The sequence below is a fragment of the Dunckerocampus dactyliophorus genome, chromosome 9 (genome assembly GCF_027744805.1).
Source record: "Dunckerocampus dactyliophorus isolate RoL2022-P2 chromosome 9, RoL_Ddac_1.1, whole genome shotgun sequence".
NCBI classification, from domain to species: Eukaryota; Metazoa; Chordata; class Actinopteri; order Syngnathiformes; family Syngnathidae; genus Dunckerocampus; species Dunckerocampus dactyliophorus.
Window position 1 is genome coordinate 9,382,738 of NC_072827.1, and position 18,764 is coordinate 9,401,501.

Sequence of the window (18,764 nt, forward strand, 5' to 3'; positions counted from 1 at the left end):
CTGCGACATTGTTAAAAGGCTATCCCCGGATAACATTAGTCTAGAGAGCTTTAAAGAGCAACTGATTGTAATCAAGAGACTGGTTGCGGAAGCATGTCAGGCCATTGTCAAGTGGGAACCGTGGGTACCACAAGAGGATTTGGAGGTACCAAAAGCAAGGGCCAGAACCCTCCAAGAAATCAGCAACAAATTGGAATTCAGGGCATGCCTGTTTTACGCACCGGAGGTAAAAGAAAGACCAGTACAAGTGTAAACTACCAAAATGGAAGCCCCGGCAGCAGAAGAAAGACCAGTACAAGTACAGACTACCCAAATGGCGGCAGAAGAAAAACCAATGCTAGTGCAACCTGCTCAAATCCAGGCCATAAAAATTAAAGCGACTTCCCTACCCGTCTTCAGTGGGCGCAGCAGAGAGTACTACAGATGGAAGAAAGATTGGGAATCTCTTCAAAGACAAGCAAATCCTCATGGATCAGCTGAAGTTTTGAAGGCTCGCTTGATAGACAGTATAGACGAGAGAATAATAAAACAGTTAAGGCTGACATCTTACAGTACTGGTGAAGAGATATTCAGAGTCTTGGAAGACAAGTATGGGAACAAAACAAACATTGTTATTGAAATCCTAAGAGAACTGCAAGGATTGCATCCGGTTAAGGAAGACAACCCAAGACAAGTCATTGAGCTCATCAGGAAGGTAGAAAAGATCCAGACAGATTTAACAGAACTGGAAAATTCTGCTGCAGCAGAAAACCCACTCAACGTAGTATCACTAGAAAGCAAACCACCCAATTACATAATGTGGGATTGGCTAAAATTTCAGAGGCTACCAGAAAATGCTGTTACAACCTCCAACCAATTCAAAGAGTTATTAGCATTTCTTAAGGACCAAGAAAGTCTTCTTGAACGCAATATGCATTGCTTGAGGAAACCCGATCTCTCCGCTGAGAAAAAAATAGCGGTTACCAAGACATCGACCTCACTAAGGGACCCTGAAGGCGCTTGTATCGTGTGCGGGGAAGAGCGACATCAAGACAAGATCTTCCTCTGTAGGAAGTTTAGGGGGCTTGGTCTTCATGAAAAAAGGACGGCTGTCGCAGATCTTGGTGCCTGAAAACTGTGTCTGAAATGCCACAACATTGGGGAGTGGTGTGAAAAATCATTTCTCTGTAACAACAGGGAGTGCGCAAGGGACCATCATTACGTCCTCTGCCCAAGAAAGGAAAAGGACTGCGAGAGGAAAGAGAGACCCAACCCCACCACCGCCAGTGACCTGAAAAAATTCTTGTCAAGTCTGTTGCCCGAAGATCTCAAGGAAGTCAAAAAGCATGTGACACTTGACGGCGGCAAAGAGGCCAAAAGGACCCTCACAAACAAGTCAGGCACTACTTGGACAGTCCTGTTAATGCTTTTAGAAGTAACTACAAGCAAGTACGAGAAATTGGGGACAATGGTCGACCTCGGGTCAGATACAAACTACGTCACCCACAAAGCTGCTCACAGACTAGGATTAAAAGGCTACAATGTGACAATTGCCATACATGGTGTAGGGGGCATCGTCACAACAGTAGAAACAAAGAAATACAAGCTCAAACTGCGAATCAAGACATCCAGAGGAACAACAATGTATGCACTTAAATGCTATGGCCTTGATGAAATTGCCAAAGTCCAAAACACTATCGAACCCAAAGAACTTGTAAAGTTCTTCCCCAATGTTCCACCAGAACAACTAAAAAGACCAAAGGAAATCGAATTATTAATTGGTCATGGCGAAGATCTCCTGGCTCCTCGACCAGTTCGAACTGTCGGGAAGCATCTTGTTTTGTGGGATAGTCCGCTATGGAAAATAGTAGGTGGCACACACCCAGACTTACCGGAAGACATACAAGTCCCTGCACTCTGCTCTGAAACATACTTTTCTCGGTCCATGAGAACAGCAGCAATCAAATACTGTACAAAGAACAAGTTGAAGCGTCAACAAAGTTCAATATACACCAAGAGTTTCTGAGATTGTGGGAGTGGGATAGTATTGGTGCAGCTTGCGAGCCAAAATGTGGGGGGTGCCGCTGTGGGAAGTGCCAACCCGGAGGGAAAGAAATGACTTTGGTGGAGGAAAGAGAACTTGAAGTAATCAAGGAGGGCCTCACCTACGTCAAAGGAGACAAACATGCAACGACGCCACATTGGGACGCGGAATACCCGTGGATAAAAGACCCAAATTCCCTCCCAAACAATAAAAACGCAGTGAAAGCAACATTCTTGAGGACCGAATTCATGGGAAGACAGGGCAGATTGAAAGTTGACCACTGGTTCCACTTCGTCGACAGCCAAACCGTCCTAGGAGCTATTCAGAGAGACAGCTACGGATACCAAACCTTCTTTGCCAACCGGAGAGGAGAGATACAAAAAGTTGGACCGGTTGGTGTCTGGTGGTGGATTCCCGGGAACTGCAACATTGCCGACATCATCACAAGAGGATGCACTCCTGACGACTTCACGGAAAATGCACTGTGGCAAAATGGACCCGAATTCTTGAAATGGCCAGTTGAGACATATTCTAAAAAATCTGCAACGGAAGTTGCATCTCAAGCCAGAGACCGAGTGGACAAACTCCAGAGAAGAGCATTAGACTTGATATGGCGAATCGTGAAAACGTGGCTCAAGTTACGTAAAGGGACAAGTGCGAGGCCAAAGTGGGAGGTGGCTGATCACACAGAGGGAAAAACCAATAAGATCGTAACAGCAGTAAAAGAACGGGAAAATGCATTGAGAGACCTCCTTCTTTCGGCCCAAGATGGCGAAGAAGTTCCAACCACCACACTCCACAGAATAGTAGTTTTCAAGGACAAAAGCACTGGCCTCTTGATGTGTGGAGGCAGGATTCAAGCATTTAACAAAGACAAAACCGCTGCCCCAATCTTGCCATATGAGAGTTGGATCTCAACACTGATTGCTCGTGAAGCCCACAATGTAAACCACGAAGGGATTGCTGGAACCCTCCTCAGGATGAGGAAAAAGGCGTGGATTATAAAAGGCCGAAGACTTGCAAAGAAAGTGGTACATAACTGCATTTCCTGTAGGAAACAGAGAGCAAGATTGTGCCAACAAATCATGGGTGATCTCCCTCCAGAACGCTCTAATCCCGCTTCTCCCTTCCAATTTACATCTGCCGACCTGTTTGGGCCTTACGAAGTAAGGGATGAGGTAAAAAGGAGAGTCAAACTCAAGGTGTGAAGAATCGTATTCTGCTGTATAGCCTCAAGAGCTATCCACTGTGATCTTGTAACCAACCAGTCATCCGAAGCTTTCCTCTTAACCTACCACCGATTCACATCACTTAGAGGATACCCACAAAAACTGTGGTCAGACCCTGGATCAAATTTTGTGGGTACAAAACCTGCTCTTGAGGAACTTTATAAATTTCGGGCCATCCTCGAATTGTCCAACATTGAAGAAGAAGCAGCGAAGAGTGGGACAGAATGGTCCTGGAAAATTCATCCGGCAAATTCACCCCACAGGAATGGAGCAGCAGAGGCGGCCGTGAAAATAGTCAGCACTTATTAATCTCGGAGGAAATGGAGTCCTGACATGGGGAGAATTCCAGACATTCCACTTTATGGCAGCCAATCTTGCAAATGAAAGGCCCGTCGACGCAAGAATACAGAGCCGCAAGGACTTCGTGGAGTACATAAGTCCCAACTCTCTTCTACTAGTCCACGGGGAGATCCTGGTAACTTTCTGTTCGAAGACTACCAATACAAAAGATTCAGCTTCATTCAAGCAGAGGTCAACAAGTTTTGGAAAAAGTGGTGCCAACTCACTGGTCCAAACCTTTTTGTGAGGAGCAAATGGCACACAAAGGAACGGAAGGTCTCAGTTGGAGATATTGTTTGGATCGCTGATCAAAATGCGCTCAGGGGCCAATTTAAACTAGCTCGAGTCAGTACCAATACCGATGGCAAAGGTATCGTAAGGGACGTTGAGGTCAAGGTTTCCCCAAGTTACCGAGCAACGACCATAAAGTACGTTACATCCCAAAGGAAACCTGGTCAGCCCAAGAGTCAACCTCCAACCACAATCCTTCACAGAGATGTGAGACGGCTCTTCATCTTGATACCCGTGGAGGAGCAAGTGTGAGGAGCAAGTGTAACGGAAGCTGATGTGACCTCCTTGGGTTCAAGAACCAGGAGGTCAAGTGGGAGGTGTTCTGTCAAATTTGGATTATTTGAGAATATTGTTAAAAATAAGTGTCACATGACTGTACGTGAATTTATCAAAGAACATGACAATTATGATGCTGGTCGTTTAGAACTCATGTGGCAATTGTGATGAATTTCAATTGTGATGAATTTCAATACTTATGTGACAGACCTATGACACACATTATTACACATTATTAATATTTGGGGGTTGTACAAAATAAACAAATGGAAAAAAAGAACAAAGACTCATCTTTCGACATCTTTCGATATTCGAGTATCTGCAACACTTACCATTCGCAAGTTTCCCGTGGTGGCACAAAACCAGGGAAGTCTAATATGACTAAACTCATCGTGCGTTTGAAGCTCCCACAGGAAGCTCCCACTGGGCGAAATGAAAGTTATATTGGGACAACCCTGTTAATGACTTTTGTAGAGACAAAATGTTTAAAATATACTCTTTAACTTGTATTGTATATTGCAGTACAGTAATCCTTCGTATATCGTGGTTAACTGGTTGGTGATTTTCCACAAATTATTCCTTATTTATAAATCAAATATTTTCAGAGTTAGAGCATAGAAAACCTGTTTATGACTTCGAAATATGTTTTTTAACATTAGAGCCCTCTTTAGCATGAAATAAAACCCCTACAGTCACCTTTATAGTGCTATTACCCAATATAGTAGACATAAGAGAAAACAAGACATAAAAGACATAAGACTCGTGCACGTGTCTTATGCTAGGGGGTGCTAGGGGAGCTACGTGAAGACGGACAGGAAGTAGGCGTTTGGATATTCAGAGTTGAATTTTATCTTGCCGTGGGTTACGGCCATAACAGTAGCCTGTGTTAGGGATTATTGCGCCTGTTGTGAGATTATTCAAACCTACAATAAACGCCTAAAAAAAAGTGTCACCCAACATTATAGTAACACTACTGACACCTAGTGACCATTGTGGAATACTACATCTCGTCGCAATATCTTCTGAGGGCCTTATAGTTATTGTGGTGTGTTGTGTGCTGCGTTGCTGCCCTCTCCTGTGCTCATGTTCGCAGTGCACTCGCCACACCATCATGAGGAGCGGATTGGCAACACCTGGAGATAATTAACGAGACCAGTCTTAAGACACGAGATCTCCAGACACCGTTGCCAGATCGTTGATCCACTATCCACGACCCAGGCGCTCCCTGCTACCTTCTGATGCTATTTGTCTCTGTGCTAGTGACCTTGCTAGTTTCTTTTCCCTGCTTGGATTATTCAGCAGCGTAAGCATTGTGTAGTACTATCCTGCTTGACCACTCAGCAGCGCTTTTTGTTCCTGCTCTACACCTTTTGGTAGCTCTCTTAGTTATTCAGCCTTTTCCCGTCTGCACTCGGGTCACCTTTTGTTGCCGCATCCTTGTTTGTATTTTGCTGCCTTTGTTATCCCTTTTTTGGCTTGGAGTAAACCATTTCCAACCCTCACGTCGACTCACGCGTCTTGGAATCCCCTCCTGCGGCTCACTCCGTTCCTAACAGAACGATCTGGCCAAAAGACATGGATTCCGCGGAGTTCGACCGGGTTCGCTCCGCCCTAGCACACCAGGGCGCACTTGTTGGCGAACATTCCCGTACTCTACGGGAGATCATGGAAGCGCTGTCCTCCATGTCCACAAACTTTCAATCATTGGACTCAAGGATGGAGCAGGTGCTCGCCGCCAGCGGCGCCACCGGCGCCAACCCCCCCTCCGACCGAAGCCCCACCGGTGAGTCGCAAGCCTCTCACTCACCCCCCACCACACGCCGTGAGCCCAGCATACCGCCTCCACCCCGCTTCTCGGGTAGCGAGAGCTCATGCGAACAGTTTATTCATCAGTGCTCGTTGGTGTTTGACCAGCAGCCCCACACGTACGACTCGGACTCAGCCAAAGTGGCGTTTGTCATGAGCCTACTGGTCGATAAAGCAGCTGCCTGGGCCATCGCCTTAAGTAAATCCAACCCGGCCATTCGCACCTCCTTGCCACTTTTTTTGACCGAATTACGCAAGGTTTTTGAGCATCCCGTGGGGGATCGCGAGGCTGGAAGCCGACTATTGGACCTCAGGCAGGGCAACCAGTCCGTCGCCACCTTTTCTGTCGAATTCCGTGTACTAGCGGCAGCGAGCGGTTTCAACGAACCCGCCCTCCGAGCCGTTTTCCGCAAGGGGCTTCAGGTTCGTGTCATGGATGAGGTTACCGTCCGTGACGATACCACCACACTCGACCAACTTATCGACCTCGCTATCCGCCTGGATGATCGACTGAGGGAAAGAGATCGCGTTCACCGGGAGCGAGCCAACCATGGCGGGGCAACTAGGGAGACTCCACGTCGGAACCAGACGTCCCTCTCCGAGGGGCACACCCGGAGCAACGCGGACTCGGGCTGGGATTCGTCGTCCCTCGACGAACCCATGCAACTAGGAGGAGGACGGCTCTCGTCCACGGAACGCTCTCGCCGGCGGCGTCTTCATCTTTGCCTGTACTGTGCTGGTTCCGGCCATCAGCTGTCGAGATGTCCCAACCGGCCCAGACGACGTCCCAGGTCTCCAACCAGTTCAGAGACTTCCGAGAGACCGGTATCACTTCAGGATCGACCCCCCGGAGGGGATCGTTCTCACCCTTCGGCTTGTGAGTATGCGGCGAGGGAGTCGTCCAATAGGACAGCTCCCCCGGGCCAACGACGGCTCCAATTGGCTGGGACTTTAACAGGACAGGGCATACACATAGCCGTAGTCGCGCTTGTCGACTCGGGTGCCGACGATAACTTTTTAGATGCTAACTTGGTTAAGAAGCACGGGTTGGTTAAGATTAGGCTGCCTAACCCCAAGGAGGTACATTCCCTGGACGGGAGGTTACTAGCAATCATAACTCACCAAACCGAATCTCTATCCTTACAGCTCTCCGGTAATCACCATGAGAACATTAGATTTTATATCATGCCTTCTCAGTCGGCTCCTGTCGTCCTGGGCCTCCCTTGGCTGCGACTTCACAACCCTATCTTCAACTGGGAGTCAGGTAGAATTATTAACTGGGGAGGGAATTGTTACGCGCGGTGTTTATGCTCCGCGGTCCCTAAGAATTCGCCACCCAGGAAGCCCACTGAAAGGATTAAACTTGTCGGAGTTCCCCCTATTTATCATGATCTGAGAGCCGTGTTCAGTAAGGATGCAGCACTGAGTTTACCGCCTCATCGCCCATATGACTGCGCCATAACACTAGTTCCTGATGCCCCTTATCCCAGCTCTAGGTTATACCATGTGTCCCAACCTGAACAGCAAGCGTTGAGGGAATACATTTCGTCATCTCTCGCCGCAGGGCTCATTCGTCCTTCTTCCTCGCCTATGGGGGCCGGGTTTTTTTTTGTGTCTAAGAAGGACGGCTCCCTTCGCCCCTGTATCGACTACAGAGGTCTGAACAATATTACTATTAAGAATAAGTACCCTCTTCCTCTCATGGACTCGGCGTTCTCTTCCCTTCACACCGCGAGCATATTCACTAAATTAGACTTACGCTCCGCCTACCACCTGGTCCGCATTCGGGAGGGAGACGAGTGGAAGACGGCTTTTAATACTCCTATGGGTCATTACGAGTATCTAGTTATGCCGTTCGGGCTTACCAACGCACCCGCCGTATTTCAATCTCTCATAAATGATGTTTTACGTGACTTGATCGGACAGAGCTGCTTTGTATATTTGGATGACATTTTAATTTTTTCTAACTCTCCACAGGAGCACGTGCGGCATGTAAGGGAGGTCCTCCAGCGGCTCTTAGAGAATAAGCTTTTTGTGAAGTCCGAGAAGTGCGAGTTTCACTCCGCCTCCACCACCTTCCTGGGGTACATAGTGGAGAAGGGAAAGCTACGTGCCGACCCCGCCAAAGTACAGGCGGTGGTCGAGTGGCCCTCTCCTAGATCAAGGAAGCACTTGCAGAGGTTCTTGGGCTTCGCCAACTTCTACCGCAGGTTCATTCGCGATTTTAGTGTTAAAGCGGAACCTCTGACGAGGCTGACATCTACTAAACTACCTTTTATATGGACCCCGGAGGCGGAGAGAGCATTTAGCAAGCTTAAGACATTGTTTACCTCAGCACCGGTTCTTACGCACCCTAACCCGTCTTTACAGTTCTTAGTGGAGGTTGATGCCTCGGACACAGGAGTGGGCGCAGTTCTCTCCCAGAGGTCCCCAGTCGACCAGAGGCTGCACCCGTGTGCATTCTTCTCGCGCCGCCTCACACCACCTGAGAGGAATTATGACGTGGGGAATCGGGAGCTGCTGGCCATCGTGCTTGCCCTGCGGGAGTGGAGGCACTGGCTGGAGGGCGCCACCCAGCCGTTCCTCGTCATGACGGACCACAAGAACCTCTCCTACATACGCTCTGCTCAGAGATTGAACTCTCGCCAGGCACGTTGGGCTCTGTTTCTGACTCGTTTCGAATTTTCCATCACTTACAGACCTGGTTCCCGGAGCGCGAAACCCGATGCACTCTCCCGGATTCACAGCACAGTGGAGGAGGCCAGGAGTCCGGAGCACATTGTGCCGGGGGCCAAGGTGCTGGGGGCGGTCATATGGGAGGTGGAGAAACAAGTGTCCGAAGCTTTGAAGGGAGTCGACGCGCCGAAGGGGTGCCCCAGGGGTAAGCTGTTTGTTCCTCCCAACCTCAGGTCCGAGGTCCTGCAGTGGGCCCACACAGCCAAGATCTCGTGTCATCCGGGCGTTCGACGCACCCTATTCCTGGTGTCCCAGCGATTTTGGTGGCCGTCCATGGCTACCAACACCAGGGAGTACGTGGCAGCCTGCTCTGTCTGCGCCAGGAGCAAGGCATCCCATCGCCCACCCGCAGGCTTACTCCAGCCGCTACCGATCCCACCCAGACCCTGGTCCCACATCGCCCTGGACTTTGTCACGGGACTACCTTCATCCCGGGGTAATACTGTGATATTGAACATTGTAGACCGTTTCTCAAAGATGACCCATTTCGTCGCATTACAAAGGTTACCATCAGCTCTTGAAACGGCACGTTTACTTGTCAAACATGTCTTCCGCATCCATGGGATCCCCATGGATATCGTGTCGGACCGGGGCCCCCAATTCACATCACGGGTGTGGAGAGCCTTCTGTCGAGCCCTGGGCGCCAAGGTCAGTCTGTCGTCGGGTTATCACCCCCAGAGCAACGGCCAGACAGAGCGGGCCAATCAAGACCTGGAAGCAGCCCTTCGCTGCGTTTGCCACCTACATCCCACCTCCTGGGCCGCACACCTTCCATGGGTGGAATATGCGCATAACTCCCTCACCAGCACTGCCACAGGGTTGTCCCCTTTTAAGACTGTCTACGGCTACCAACCCCCCCTGTTTCCCTCACAGGAGAAGGAGATTGCCATTCCTACAGTGGAGTCCCACCTCAGGCGAGCCCGGCGCGTTTGGCGGGACACCCGCACAGCTTTGGGTCGAACAGCGGCTCGGAACAAGCAACTGGCGGACCGGCACCGTATCCCGGCACCCACGTTTATTCCAGGACAAGAGGTGTGGTTATCATCTCGGGACTTGCCACTCACAGGCACGCGCAGGAAGTTGAGACCAAGGTTCGTGGGTCCCTACGTGGTAGACTCCATAATTAACAGGTCAGCAGTCAAACTGAAGCTACCCCCCACACTGAGGATACACCCAGTCTTCCATGTTTCCCGTCTCAAGCCGGTCAACTCCAGCCCCCTGTGCCCTCCGGCTAAGGCCCCACCTCCGCCCCGCATCATCGATGGCCAGCCAGCATACTCAGTGAGAGCCATATTGGACGCGAGAAAGAGGGGGAGGGGGGTGCAGTATTTGGTTGACTGGGAGGGTTATGGGCCTGAGGAACGCTCTTGGGTCGCCCGCTCCTGTGTCCTGGACCCTCAACTTCTCGTGGACTTCCACTCGTCTCATCCTACCAAGCCAGGTATACCGCCAGGTGGCGTTTTATAAGAGGGGGGGATACTGTGGTGTGTTGTGTGCTGCGTTGCTGCCCTCTCCTGTGCTCATGTTCGCAGTGCACTCGCCACACCATCATGAGGAGCGGATTGGCAACACCTGGAGATAATTAACGAGACCAGTCTTAAGACACGAGATCTCCAGACACCGTTGCCAGATCGTTGATCCACTATCCACGACCCAGGCGCTCCCTGCTACCTTCTGATGCTATTTGTCTCTGTGCTAGTGACCTTGCTAGTTTCTTTTCCCTGCTTGGATTATTCAGCAGCGTAAGCATTGTGTAGTACTATCCTGCTTGACCACTCAGCAGCGCTTTTTGTTCCTGCTCTACACCTTTTGGTAGCTCTCTTAGTTATTCAGCCTTTTCCCGTCTGCACTCGGGTCACCTTTTGTTGCCGCATCCTTGTTTGTATTTTGCTGCCTTTGTTATCCCTTTTTTGGCTTGGAGTAAACCATTTCCAACCCTCACGTCGACTCACGCGTCTTGGAATCCCCTCCTGCGGCTCACTCCGTTCCTAACAGTTATATTTTACTTCATGTAATCATTTTTAAAATGCTTAATTTAGGGGAAAAAAACTTACAATTTGTTTATATGTGCATGTTTTTGATAACGGTGTATTCAACCACGAAACAGCATGATTTATTAATGGATTTATTTTTGAAAACCGTGGTACTGTGAAGCCACAAAATTCAAAGCGCAAAGTGGTGAGGGATTACTGTATTTATCATACTTTGCATGGCATCAGAGCAAATGCAGCATAATGTGTTCATTACTAGAGGTAAAGCACAAATATCGGACTGATAATTATCGGGGCAATCTGAGGAATTATGACGTCATACCGATAAATCCGATAACAAAAAAATAATTCTGATAACCAATAATTTTTTAAAAAATGCTGCAATGAGACACCTTACTTTGGTGAAAACTTCGACACTCAACACAAACCCCACCAGCCACCCGAAACGCCAAAACGGCGCCCCAAAATCCCATGCAAATGCCAACACTGCCAAAAAAGCTGCCGTAAAGCTAGCCTGAAGCCAGCCTAAAAAAAGAGGGCCGGGGCCCACTCCCATCACCGCGGCAGTGTCCGATGTTTTGTTAATTGTAATGATGTCATGATAGTAACCAAAGTGGCGCCACCGAACGTGCAATGACAATAAACATCCATCTATCCATGTATCTGGTTAAGGACAAATCTACAGGTACATTTTGTCAAATGTAACTTTTTTTGAGCTGTTCTTACCTCCAGGTGTGCTCAAACTACGGTTAAATCTAAGTTTAAAAAATAACAGATCAACAGAAACAGAAAAACAGAATAAAGTTATCGGGTATCGGTCTTCAGAAGCAAGAAGTTATCAGTATCGGCTTGAAAAAAAATTAATCGTGCATACTTATTCATTCCAAAGTGGGGTACACGTACACCCAGGGGTACACCAGATGTTATAAGGGGGTACGTGAATAAAAATTAAAAACAATTGGCACCTAACACGCACAATTACAAGTGCGCCTGAATGCCTCACGGCGCAAGGCGAACAGAGCAGAAAGGAGACAGAGCATGAAGTTGTTCATTGCTCTGTGTGCAACGTATGAACAAGTGAGTAGGTTTGATGATTATTTTGTGCATCAAGAGTGTTTCATCTTGAAGATTTCATTTATATTGGTGAAAAGTGGTGAAAACCTGTCACTGTAAGTGAGGATTCTCCCGAAAATCAGGCCTAACCGTTGGTTGTATGTATTTTTGTACTTTATCATGATTGTTAAGCTTTCCCCTTCAATTTGGTATTAAATGAAGATGCAAAAAAGTGAAGCTCAAATTCAACCCATTCAAATGGAAGGATTCCAACATCAAACTGGAATAAAAGATGTGTAGGATGATTACTTACAGTATCTATTTATCAGTGCTCATGTGAAACTTTATCAAAATGTGCCCATGAAAAATACACATTTTTGACCTTGAAATACTATAAAATTAATTAAGCAATTAATTACGGTCAATATTTAAGTTGAGTAGGATAAAAAGGTTTATGTTTTGTAAGTGTGCAGGAGTAGGGGGTACATGGCTTCAGGTCAAATGTCTGAAGGGGTACACGACTGTAAAAAGGAAGAGGAAGCGCTGCTGCCAATATCATCAGCTGATGTCGGTGTCGGTAATGAAGTGTTGGACAATATCGGATATTGGTAAAAAGCCAGTACGAAGCATCTCTATTAAGAGCTGCAGTGTGCTATAATGGATATTTTGACTGTTTCCTTTAATATCACAGCGTGCTCTTTCACCACAATGTGGACAGAAATACAACAGCGGTGCGGCTTCCAACCATCCTTGCATGCTTTCTGTCAACACAACCTCAGCGGCAGCTGCTGTTATGGGAGACGTGCTCTCACCAAAGGACAAACCACAGTCTGAAAATTTGTTTTGACTAGCAACCGCCACGCTCAGATTTACTGTAGTTATGCTTTTACTGGCCGTGGGGCATTTGTTTGTCAGTCAGTCAGCGGGGTTGTGCAAACACAACTTGGACACTAATTAAGACCATTTTATGACGTTGGAGGGGTGTGTGCACTTTAAAACAACAATAACGAAGAGGTGCACTTACTTGTTCAGTGTTAGATCCAGAACAAATTGGGTGCCAAAGGCTTCTAACTGGAAGCTAACCTGAGCAAGGTGGATTGCCTGTAGGGAGAGAAAAACTGTTAGCTAACACGTCACTGTTTTGATTGCAGTTGTTAAAATTAAGTACAGTGGCGCCTCATTATTCCAATGCCCCAAAGGTCATAAAATGTGAAGCGGTAATGCAATAAACAGCACTAGAAGAAGTAGACTGCAACACATCTTAAAGACGTATTTGCAGTATTTTACTGTGTTGGCTGGAAGTGCTGGATGCTGAGACGCTGGAAATGATTGGATGTTGAGCCAGGAGTGGACTGCTCTTGAGCATGAGGATGAGTCAGCAGAAGGAGCAGCGAGTGAAGACTGTGAGACCCAAGAGACGACTAACTACGACTAACTTAAGCCACTGAATACTGGAGCTTGGTTAAATGTTGTCAAACTGACTGATTTGACATCTTACAGCAGGTAACTTTGCACATGTGCTGAAAAATGAGACTTTTATGATGCTCTCATAATTAATCCTTAAAGTTAAAAGGGTGTTTTATTGCTTTAACACGGGGGCTTTCAAAAAATGGCAGAGCGGGCCACTCCTCAGAGGAAATGATACAGTCTTTCTTTTTCCAGAGCATACTTTGCATGGTTTTCACTTAATCACAAAAACCAAACATATTAATTAATTTTGCCCCGAATAGAGACGATTAAAAAAAAAAAGATTGTGCTCTTTATTTTTCTCAAGCTGCTGTGCCTCCCCTTAAGTATTCTGGTGCCTCACACTGCTTTAGCATACAATAATCCCTCGTTTATCACAGTTAATTGGTTCCATCCAAGTGAATTTCTGTGAAGTATACTGATTCCTTATTTATAAAATGAATATTTTAATAGTTACAGCAAGGAAAACCTGTTTAAGACCTTCTAAATATGTTTTTTACATTATTAGGCCCTCTAGACATGAAATAACACCCGTGTAGTCACCTTTACACTCACATTATCCAATATAGTGGGCATAATTAGTAATTTCCAACATTTACGACATAAATAAGACTCGTGCTTGTGTGTGTTGCTGTAAATGTGTTCAGGTGTTGGACAGGAGGTGAGGTTAGGGGTTCACAGTTTAGCTTGCCGTGGGCTATGGCCGCACACTGTAGCCTGTGTTAATAATTATTGTGCCTGTTGTGAGATCATTCAAACTTGCAATAAAAGCCTGTTGTTCTGGCAATCAAGTCTGGTGCTTGTGTGTCTCACCCAACATTAGAGTAACATTACTGACACCTAGTGACCAGTGTAGAATAGTACATATCATGACAACCTCTTTGAATGCGTCTTCGAATGCCTTATACTGTATCTGTATTTGACTTCATTTAGCCATTTTTATGTTTGAAAATGCTTATTTTAGGCAAGAAATACATCAAATGTACCTAACTGTGCTTTTTCTTTACTAATAAGCAGCATTCAACCTCAAAACAGCATGAATTTATTAATATATTTTTGAAAAAAAAAGTGGCAAGGGATTATGGTATTATTATAACAGTGGTTGTCCTTTTTGTACACTTGTACGGCGGTTGAGACTGTCAAAATGTTTCTTATAACATTGCCTATACCATTTAATAATGACTTTATGAGGGCGACAGTTTGACAGATGTATTACATTTAATTTGTAGTGCTACCTCTGTTCTAGTTATTAATTCATCCCAAAAGTTCCAAAAACCGAGACAATTTTTCCAGTAAGAAATCATGTACCTCCAATTAAACAGTTCCAGACACTCAAAAATATTGAGAAAAAATGAGGGCTTTCAAAAATAACACATTAACAGTGGTAGCTACTTTATTTAATTAATTACATTACCATCTTTGGTGTAATTAATCATTACGTAATTAATCATCTAGCATTAGCATTTAGTAGCAATTTTTGGAAACTTCGGTTCTGAAAGAAGTTATAATGTCACGAGAATAAAGTCAAAATATTATGGGAATAACATCATATACCAACCAAAAAATGGCAGAAAGGGAAAAAGCTGTAACAATGTAAGTCAAAATATTATGAGTTATAGTAAAAAGTTATTATGAGAACATTTTCGGAGAATAAACTGAGGAAAAATAAACATTAGTCATCAATAGTCATTTTAGTAGCATAGATCTGAAATATTAAAGAAAAAATATGTTATTAATTTTTAGTCATAATAGTATGAGAAGCTAACAAAGCAAAATACATTTTGGGAAAAATCAGCCTGGGGAAAAAGTTATAATATTATGGGAATAAAGTCATAATTATGGGAATATGGCCAAAATGGAAAAACAACTGTAATTTTAGGACAATAAAATTCAAATATTACGAGAAAAAATTACAAACATTATTTAAGAAAGTTTAAATATTTGGAACATTAAAAAAAACAACAGCAAAAATGGGAAAAAAATAGCAAAGATCGAAGTTCATGTTAATAATAGGCTTTTAACCTATTACAAAGCTGAGATGCAGGGTTTTTTTTTAATACACTGTACAGTATATAACTTCTTAGCATATCTACAGTACATGCATTGCTTTACAAACGAGGGAAAGGCTTCTTGAGACGTCATCTGTACTTCTGTGAAGAAGATGACGTCTCAAGAAGCCTTTCCCTCGATGGACAACTCCTGTACGACTGAGAGCCTACACAGACGCATTGCTTTACAAAATATCAAAGTGGCCGTGGCCTTGAATCCTTTCATATAGTATGTGGGGCACGCTGGAAAAAGTTTAGACACCCCTGCTGTGGGGTGGACAGTAGTGGACTGTAGGGATATTTATGAGAGCTGTAGACAAGTTAGCTATCCAGCCCCCTGCTGGACAACACACACACAGATGTGGTGAAGAAATGACAGATGGTGATTCTGCTTGGCTGCAGCTTTCTTCAGCACCATGCAGCATGACTTTGGGCTGCTGTTTATGCACTTGGAAAATCTGGAAGATGGGCCAGTAAGCAGCATCGCTGTGACATGATCTGCTGATGGTAACAAAATATAATCTTGCTCGGTGCGTGCTGTGCATTCACCTACCTGGCCCTCAGTGGCTTGGCCCCTGGCCCTCGTGTCCAGGTCACGGTAGGTGCTCTCCGAGCCCTCGTTTAGGTAGTAGATGAGACGCGATGGGTAGGTGATCACATGCTCGGCTGCTGTTGTGTTTTCAGTAGCAGGTGCTGCAGTTGCCTGTTGCTTCACCGGCACTGCGTCCTTCTCAACCTTGTCCTCTGCTCTGTGAGAAACTGCACACACACACACGCACACACACACACACACCTGAGCCAGCTGTCATCCTCAAGTCGTGATGATCGCACCAAGGCAAAAGGGGTCAGGGTGTCATTGCAATCCCTTGAGAATGACTTTTTGCTGCATATTATTATTACAGTGTTCATTTCATTATGATTGTGTTACATTGTACTTCTCAAAGGGATTTTAGCTTTAAAAGTACAGTAGTCATAACACTTATGTGTAGATATAGTTAAATGCGAGCACATTTCTAGCAACATGGAACAAAAGATGGGATGTTGTATCTACCCTCCTACACTAGCACGTTAAAGTCGCAGCACAGAGACACCTCTTCAGGCAATCAAAATGCTACGAACACCAAAACATGCACATCAGTCAAGCACACAGTACAGTACAATATTGGATGCAAGTGATTATATGAAATCATGCAGCGGTACGTACCGGATGACGCTAGCGATGCGTGAAGCCCAAGCGTGAGGATGCTGACGAGCAAAGTGGCCAGAAATATCAAACGCATGATTCATATTTGATGACTGAAATATCTCGATATCAACACAACAACATAGCGTGGAGCAGGCAGCCCATCGTGGCAGGGAGGTGCCGAGCAGACTGATGGGGAGGGAGGGCTTTCTTCATAGGTCCGGGAGGCACTGGGATGCTTGCTGCTGCTGCTGCAGATGATGGGAGGAGGGAGGGGGGAGCGCGTGGAAGGCGGTGGCCAACCAAGCAGCTCCTGGAAGTCAAACGGCAGACTCCTCCTCGATGTGCACAAAGAAGTCCTCCGTCCATGCTGAGCAGGACACATGTAGACACTTTGTGCAACCCGGAGACAGGAAGTGGTTGCACAGGATGGTTAAATGAAGGACAGATAGGTGATCTGTGAAGAAAAGAGGGAAGCATACAGGGTTCTCTGAAACATGCCAACAAAAGAAAAAAATGGGACTAGTTGGTGGGTACATCACAGCATATCATAGCAATCCATAGATGCAAATACTCCCCTATAGCAGGGGCGTCCAAAGTGTGGCCCGTGAGATTATTTTATTGGCCCCGCGGTACATTCTGAAAAATATAAGCCAAAACAAACTACCGGTACAAAAAAAATACAACAGCAACAAAAATGGAAAAATCAGCAGTAAATTTACAAAAAATAAAGCCAAGACATTAAGAGAAAAAAGTTGTAATATAAGGAGAAAAAGTCCTAATTTTACAAGAATAATGTAATATTATGAGGAAAAATATCATTTCAGTAGCATAAAGTTGAAATATTTTTAAAAAAACAATTTTTAAACAGACAAATAAAATTGTTATCAGGTCAGAGAAATATTGAGAAAAAACATGCAGGATGGTCCAAAAGAGTGATGTTATTCTCCCTGAAGAAGTCCTTGGTCAAGTGAGCATTGTGAACTGCAGCGTTGTCCTGTTGAAGAACCCAGCTGTTACCACACAGACGAGGGCCCTCAGTCATGAGGGATGCCCGCTGCAACATCTGTACATAAGCAACCGCCGTTTGCCGACCCTGCACGACCTGAAGCTCCAGTGTTCCACTGAATGAAAAAGCACCCCAGATCATGATGGACCCCCCTCCACTGTGCCGGGTAGAAAACATCTTAGGATCTCCTTGTCATGCCAGTAATGTTGGAAGCCACCTGGACTGGTAACATTTTTTCTCATCAGAGAATAAAAACTTTTTTCACCTTTCAATGTCCCATGTTTGATGCTCCCTGGCAAAGTTTAAACGGGCAGTTTTGTGGCGTTGAAGGAGACGAGGTCTCAATGGCACGCTGCGAGAGGCCTTGCTTATGCAGCTCGACAATCCGACCACGTTCAAAAAGAGAAAGCTTCTTAGCTTTAGCCAACAGGATACCGTAGTATTGTGTCAACTAAGCATGAGAGATTTGGTGTTGGGTGTGTGATCCAAGATGGCTGAATAAACAAACAATGCTGGGAATATAGTCCATATCAATCAACGTAGCAAAGGGTAAAATACAACAGTTTGTGTCGCGCAATATTGTACAATAACCGAGACAAACTCTTTGTCGAAAACCGAATCATATGAAAACTGGAGCGTTGCGAAACCAGTGTTCTACTGTAGAGGCTTATCGTGGCTGTCAGCCATGTGTTTTGTTTACATTTGATTGGAACAATCTCTGAGGTCAGACCTTGTAAGCCCCAAGTGGCAAACTTCCAAAAACGCAGCAAGAGAGCTGGCATGAACAGGAGGCCCAAACAGACACACTAAGCCAGGGGTGTCCAAACTTTTTCCAGCAAGGGCCACATAGTGAAAACTGAAAGGATGCAAGGGCCACTTTGATATTTTGTAAAGCAACACATATAGCTTTGCTAAGAAGTTATATATTGCTTTGTAATATACTGTAGGTGGAAAAGCCTCTTATTAATATCAACATCAGTCTTTGCTCTTTTTTCCCCATTTTTGCTGCATTTTTTATTAATGTTTCCTTTTGGAAATATCATGATTTTATTCTCATAATACAGTCAAACCTGTCTTAGCGGCCACCTGTCTATAACGGCCACCTGCCTATTGCGGCCACTGAAAAATCCCCCGCAGAAAATTTGCGTGTTGTAGACCCTGTGTATAGCAGTCACCTGTCTAACGCAGCCAGCGGCCACCCATTTTGTATCCCTTTGTCAATATCTGACTGCATACAGCAGCCAAAAAAACGATTCAAGCAGAAGCTTCATGCACGAAAAAGTTTCGCTTTTTAAGGAATGAAGCCGTTGTGT

The 18,764-nt window shown here is 45.7% G+C and overlaps 1 protein-coding gene across 5 annotated transcripts in view; it reads right to left on the minus strand.

Annotated features, from left to right (window-relative positions):
• Positions 1-16,882, minus strand: part of LOC129187357 (disintegrin and metalloproteinase domain-containing protein 23) — a 70,811-nt gene extending 53,929 nt beyond the window's left edge. For 2 of the 5 annotated variants that reach the window (XM_054786488.1, XM_054786492.1), the window contains exons 1-3: positions 16,464-16,880; positions 15,813-16,018; positions 12,769-12,845 (exon numbers count right to left, since the gene is read on the minus strand). In XM_054786488.1, the coding sequence (XP_054642463.1) occupies positions 12,769-12,845; positions 15,813-16,018; positions 16,464-16,539 (359 nt within the window). In that variant the 5' untranslated portion in view covers positions 16,540-16,880. Of the gene's footprint in view, positions 1-12,768; positions 12,846-15,812; positions 16,019-16,463 lie in introns of all 5 variants that reach the window. The other 3 variants (XM_054786491.1, XM_054786489.1, XM_054786493.1) reach the window with 3 other exon arrangements.
• Between the last annotated feature and the right edge of the window lie 1,882 nt (positions 16,883-18,764).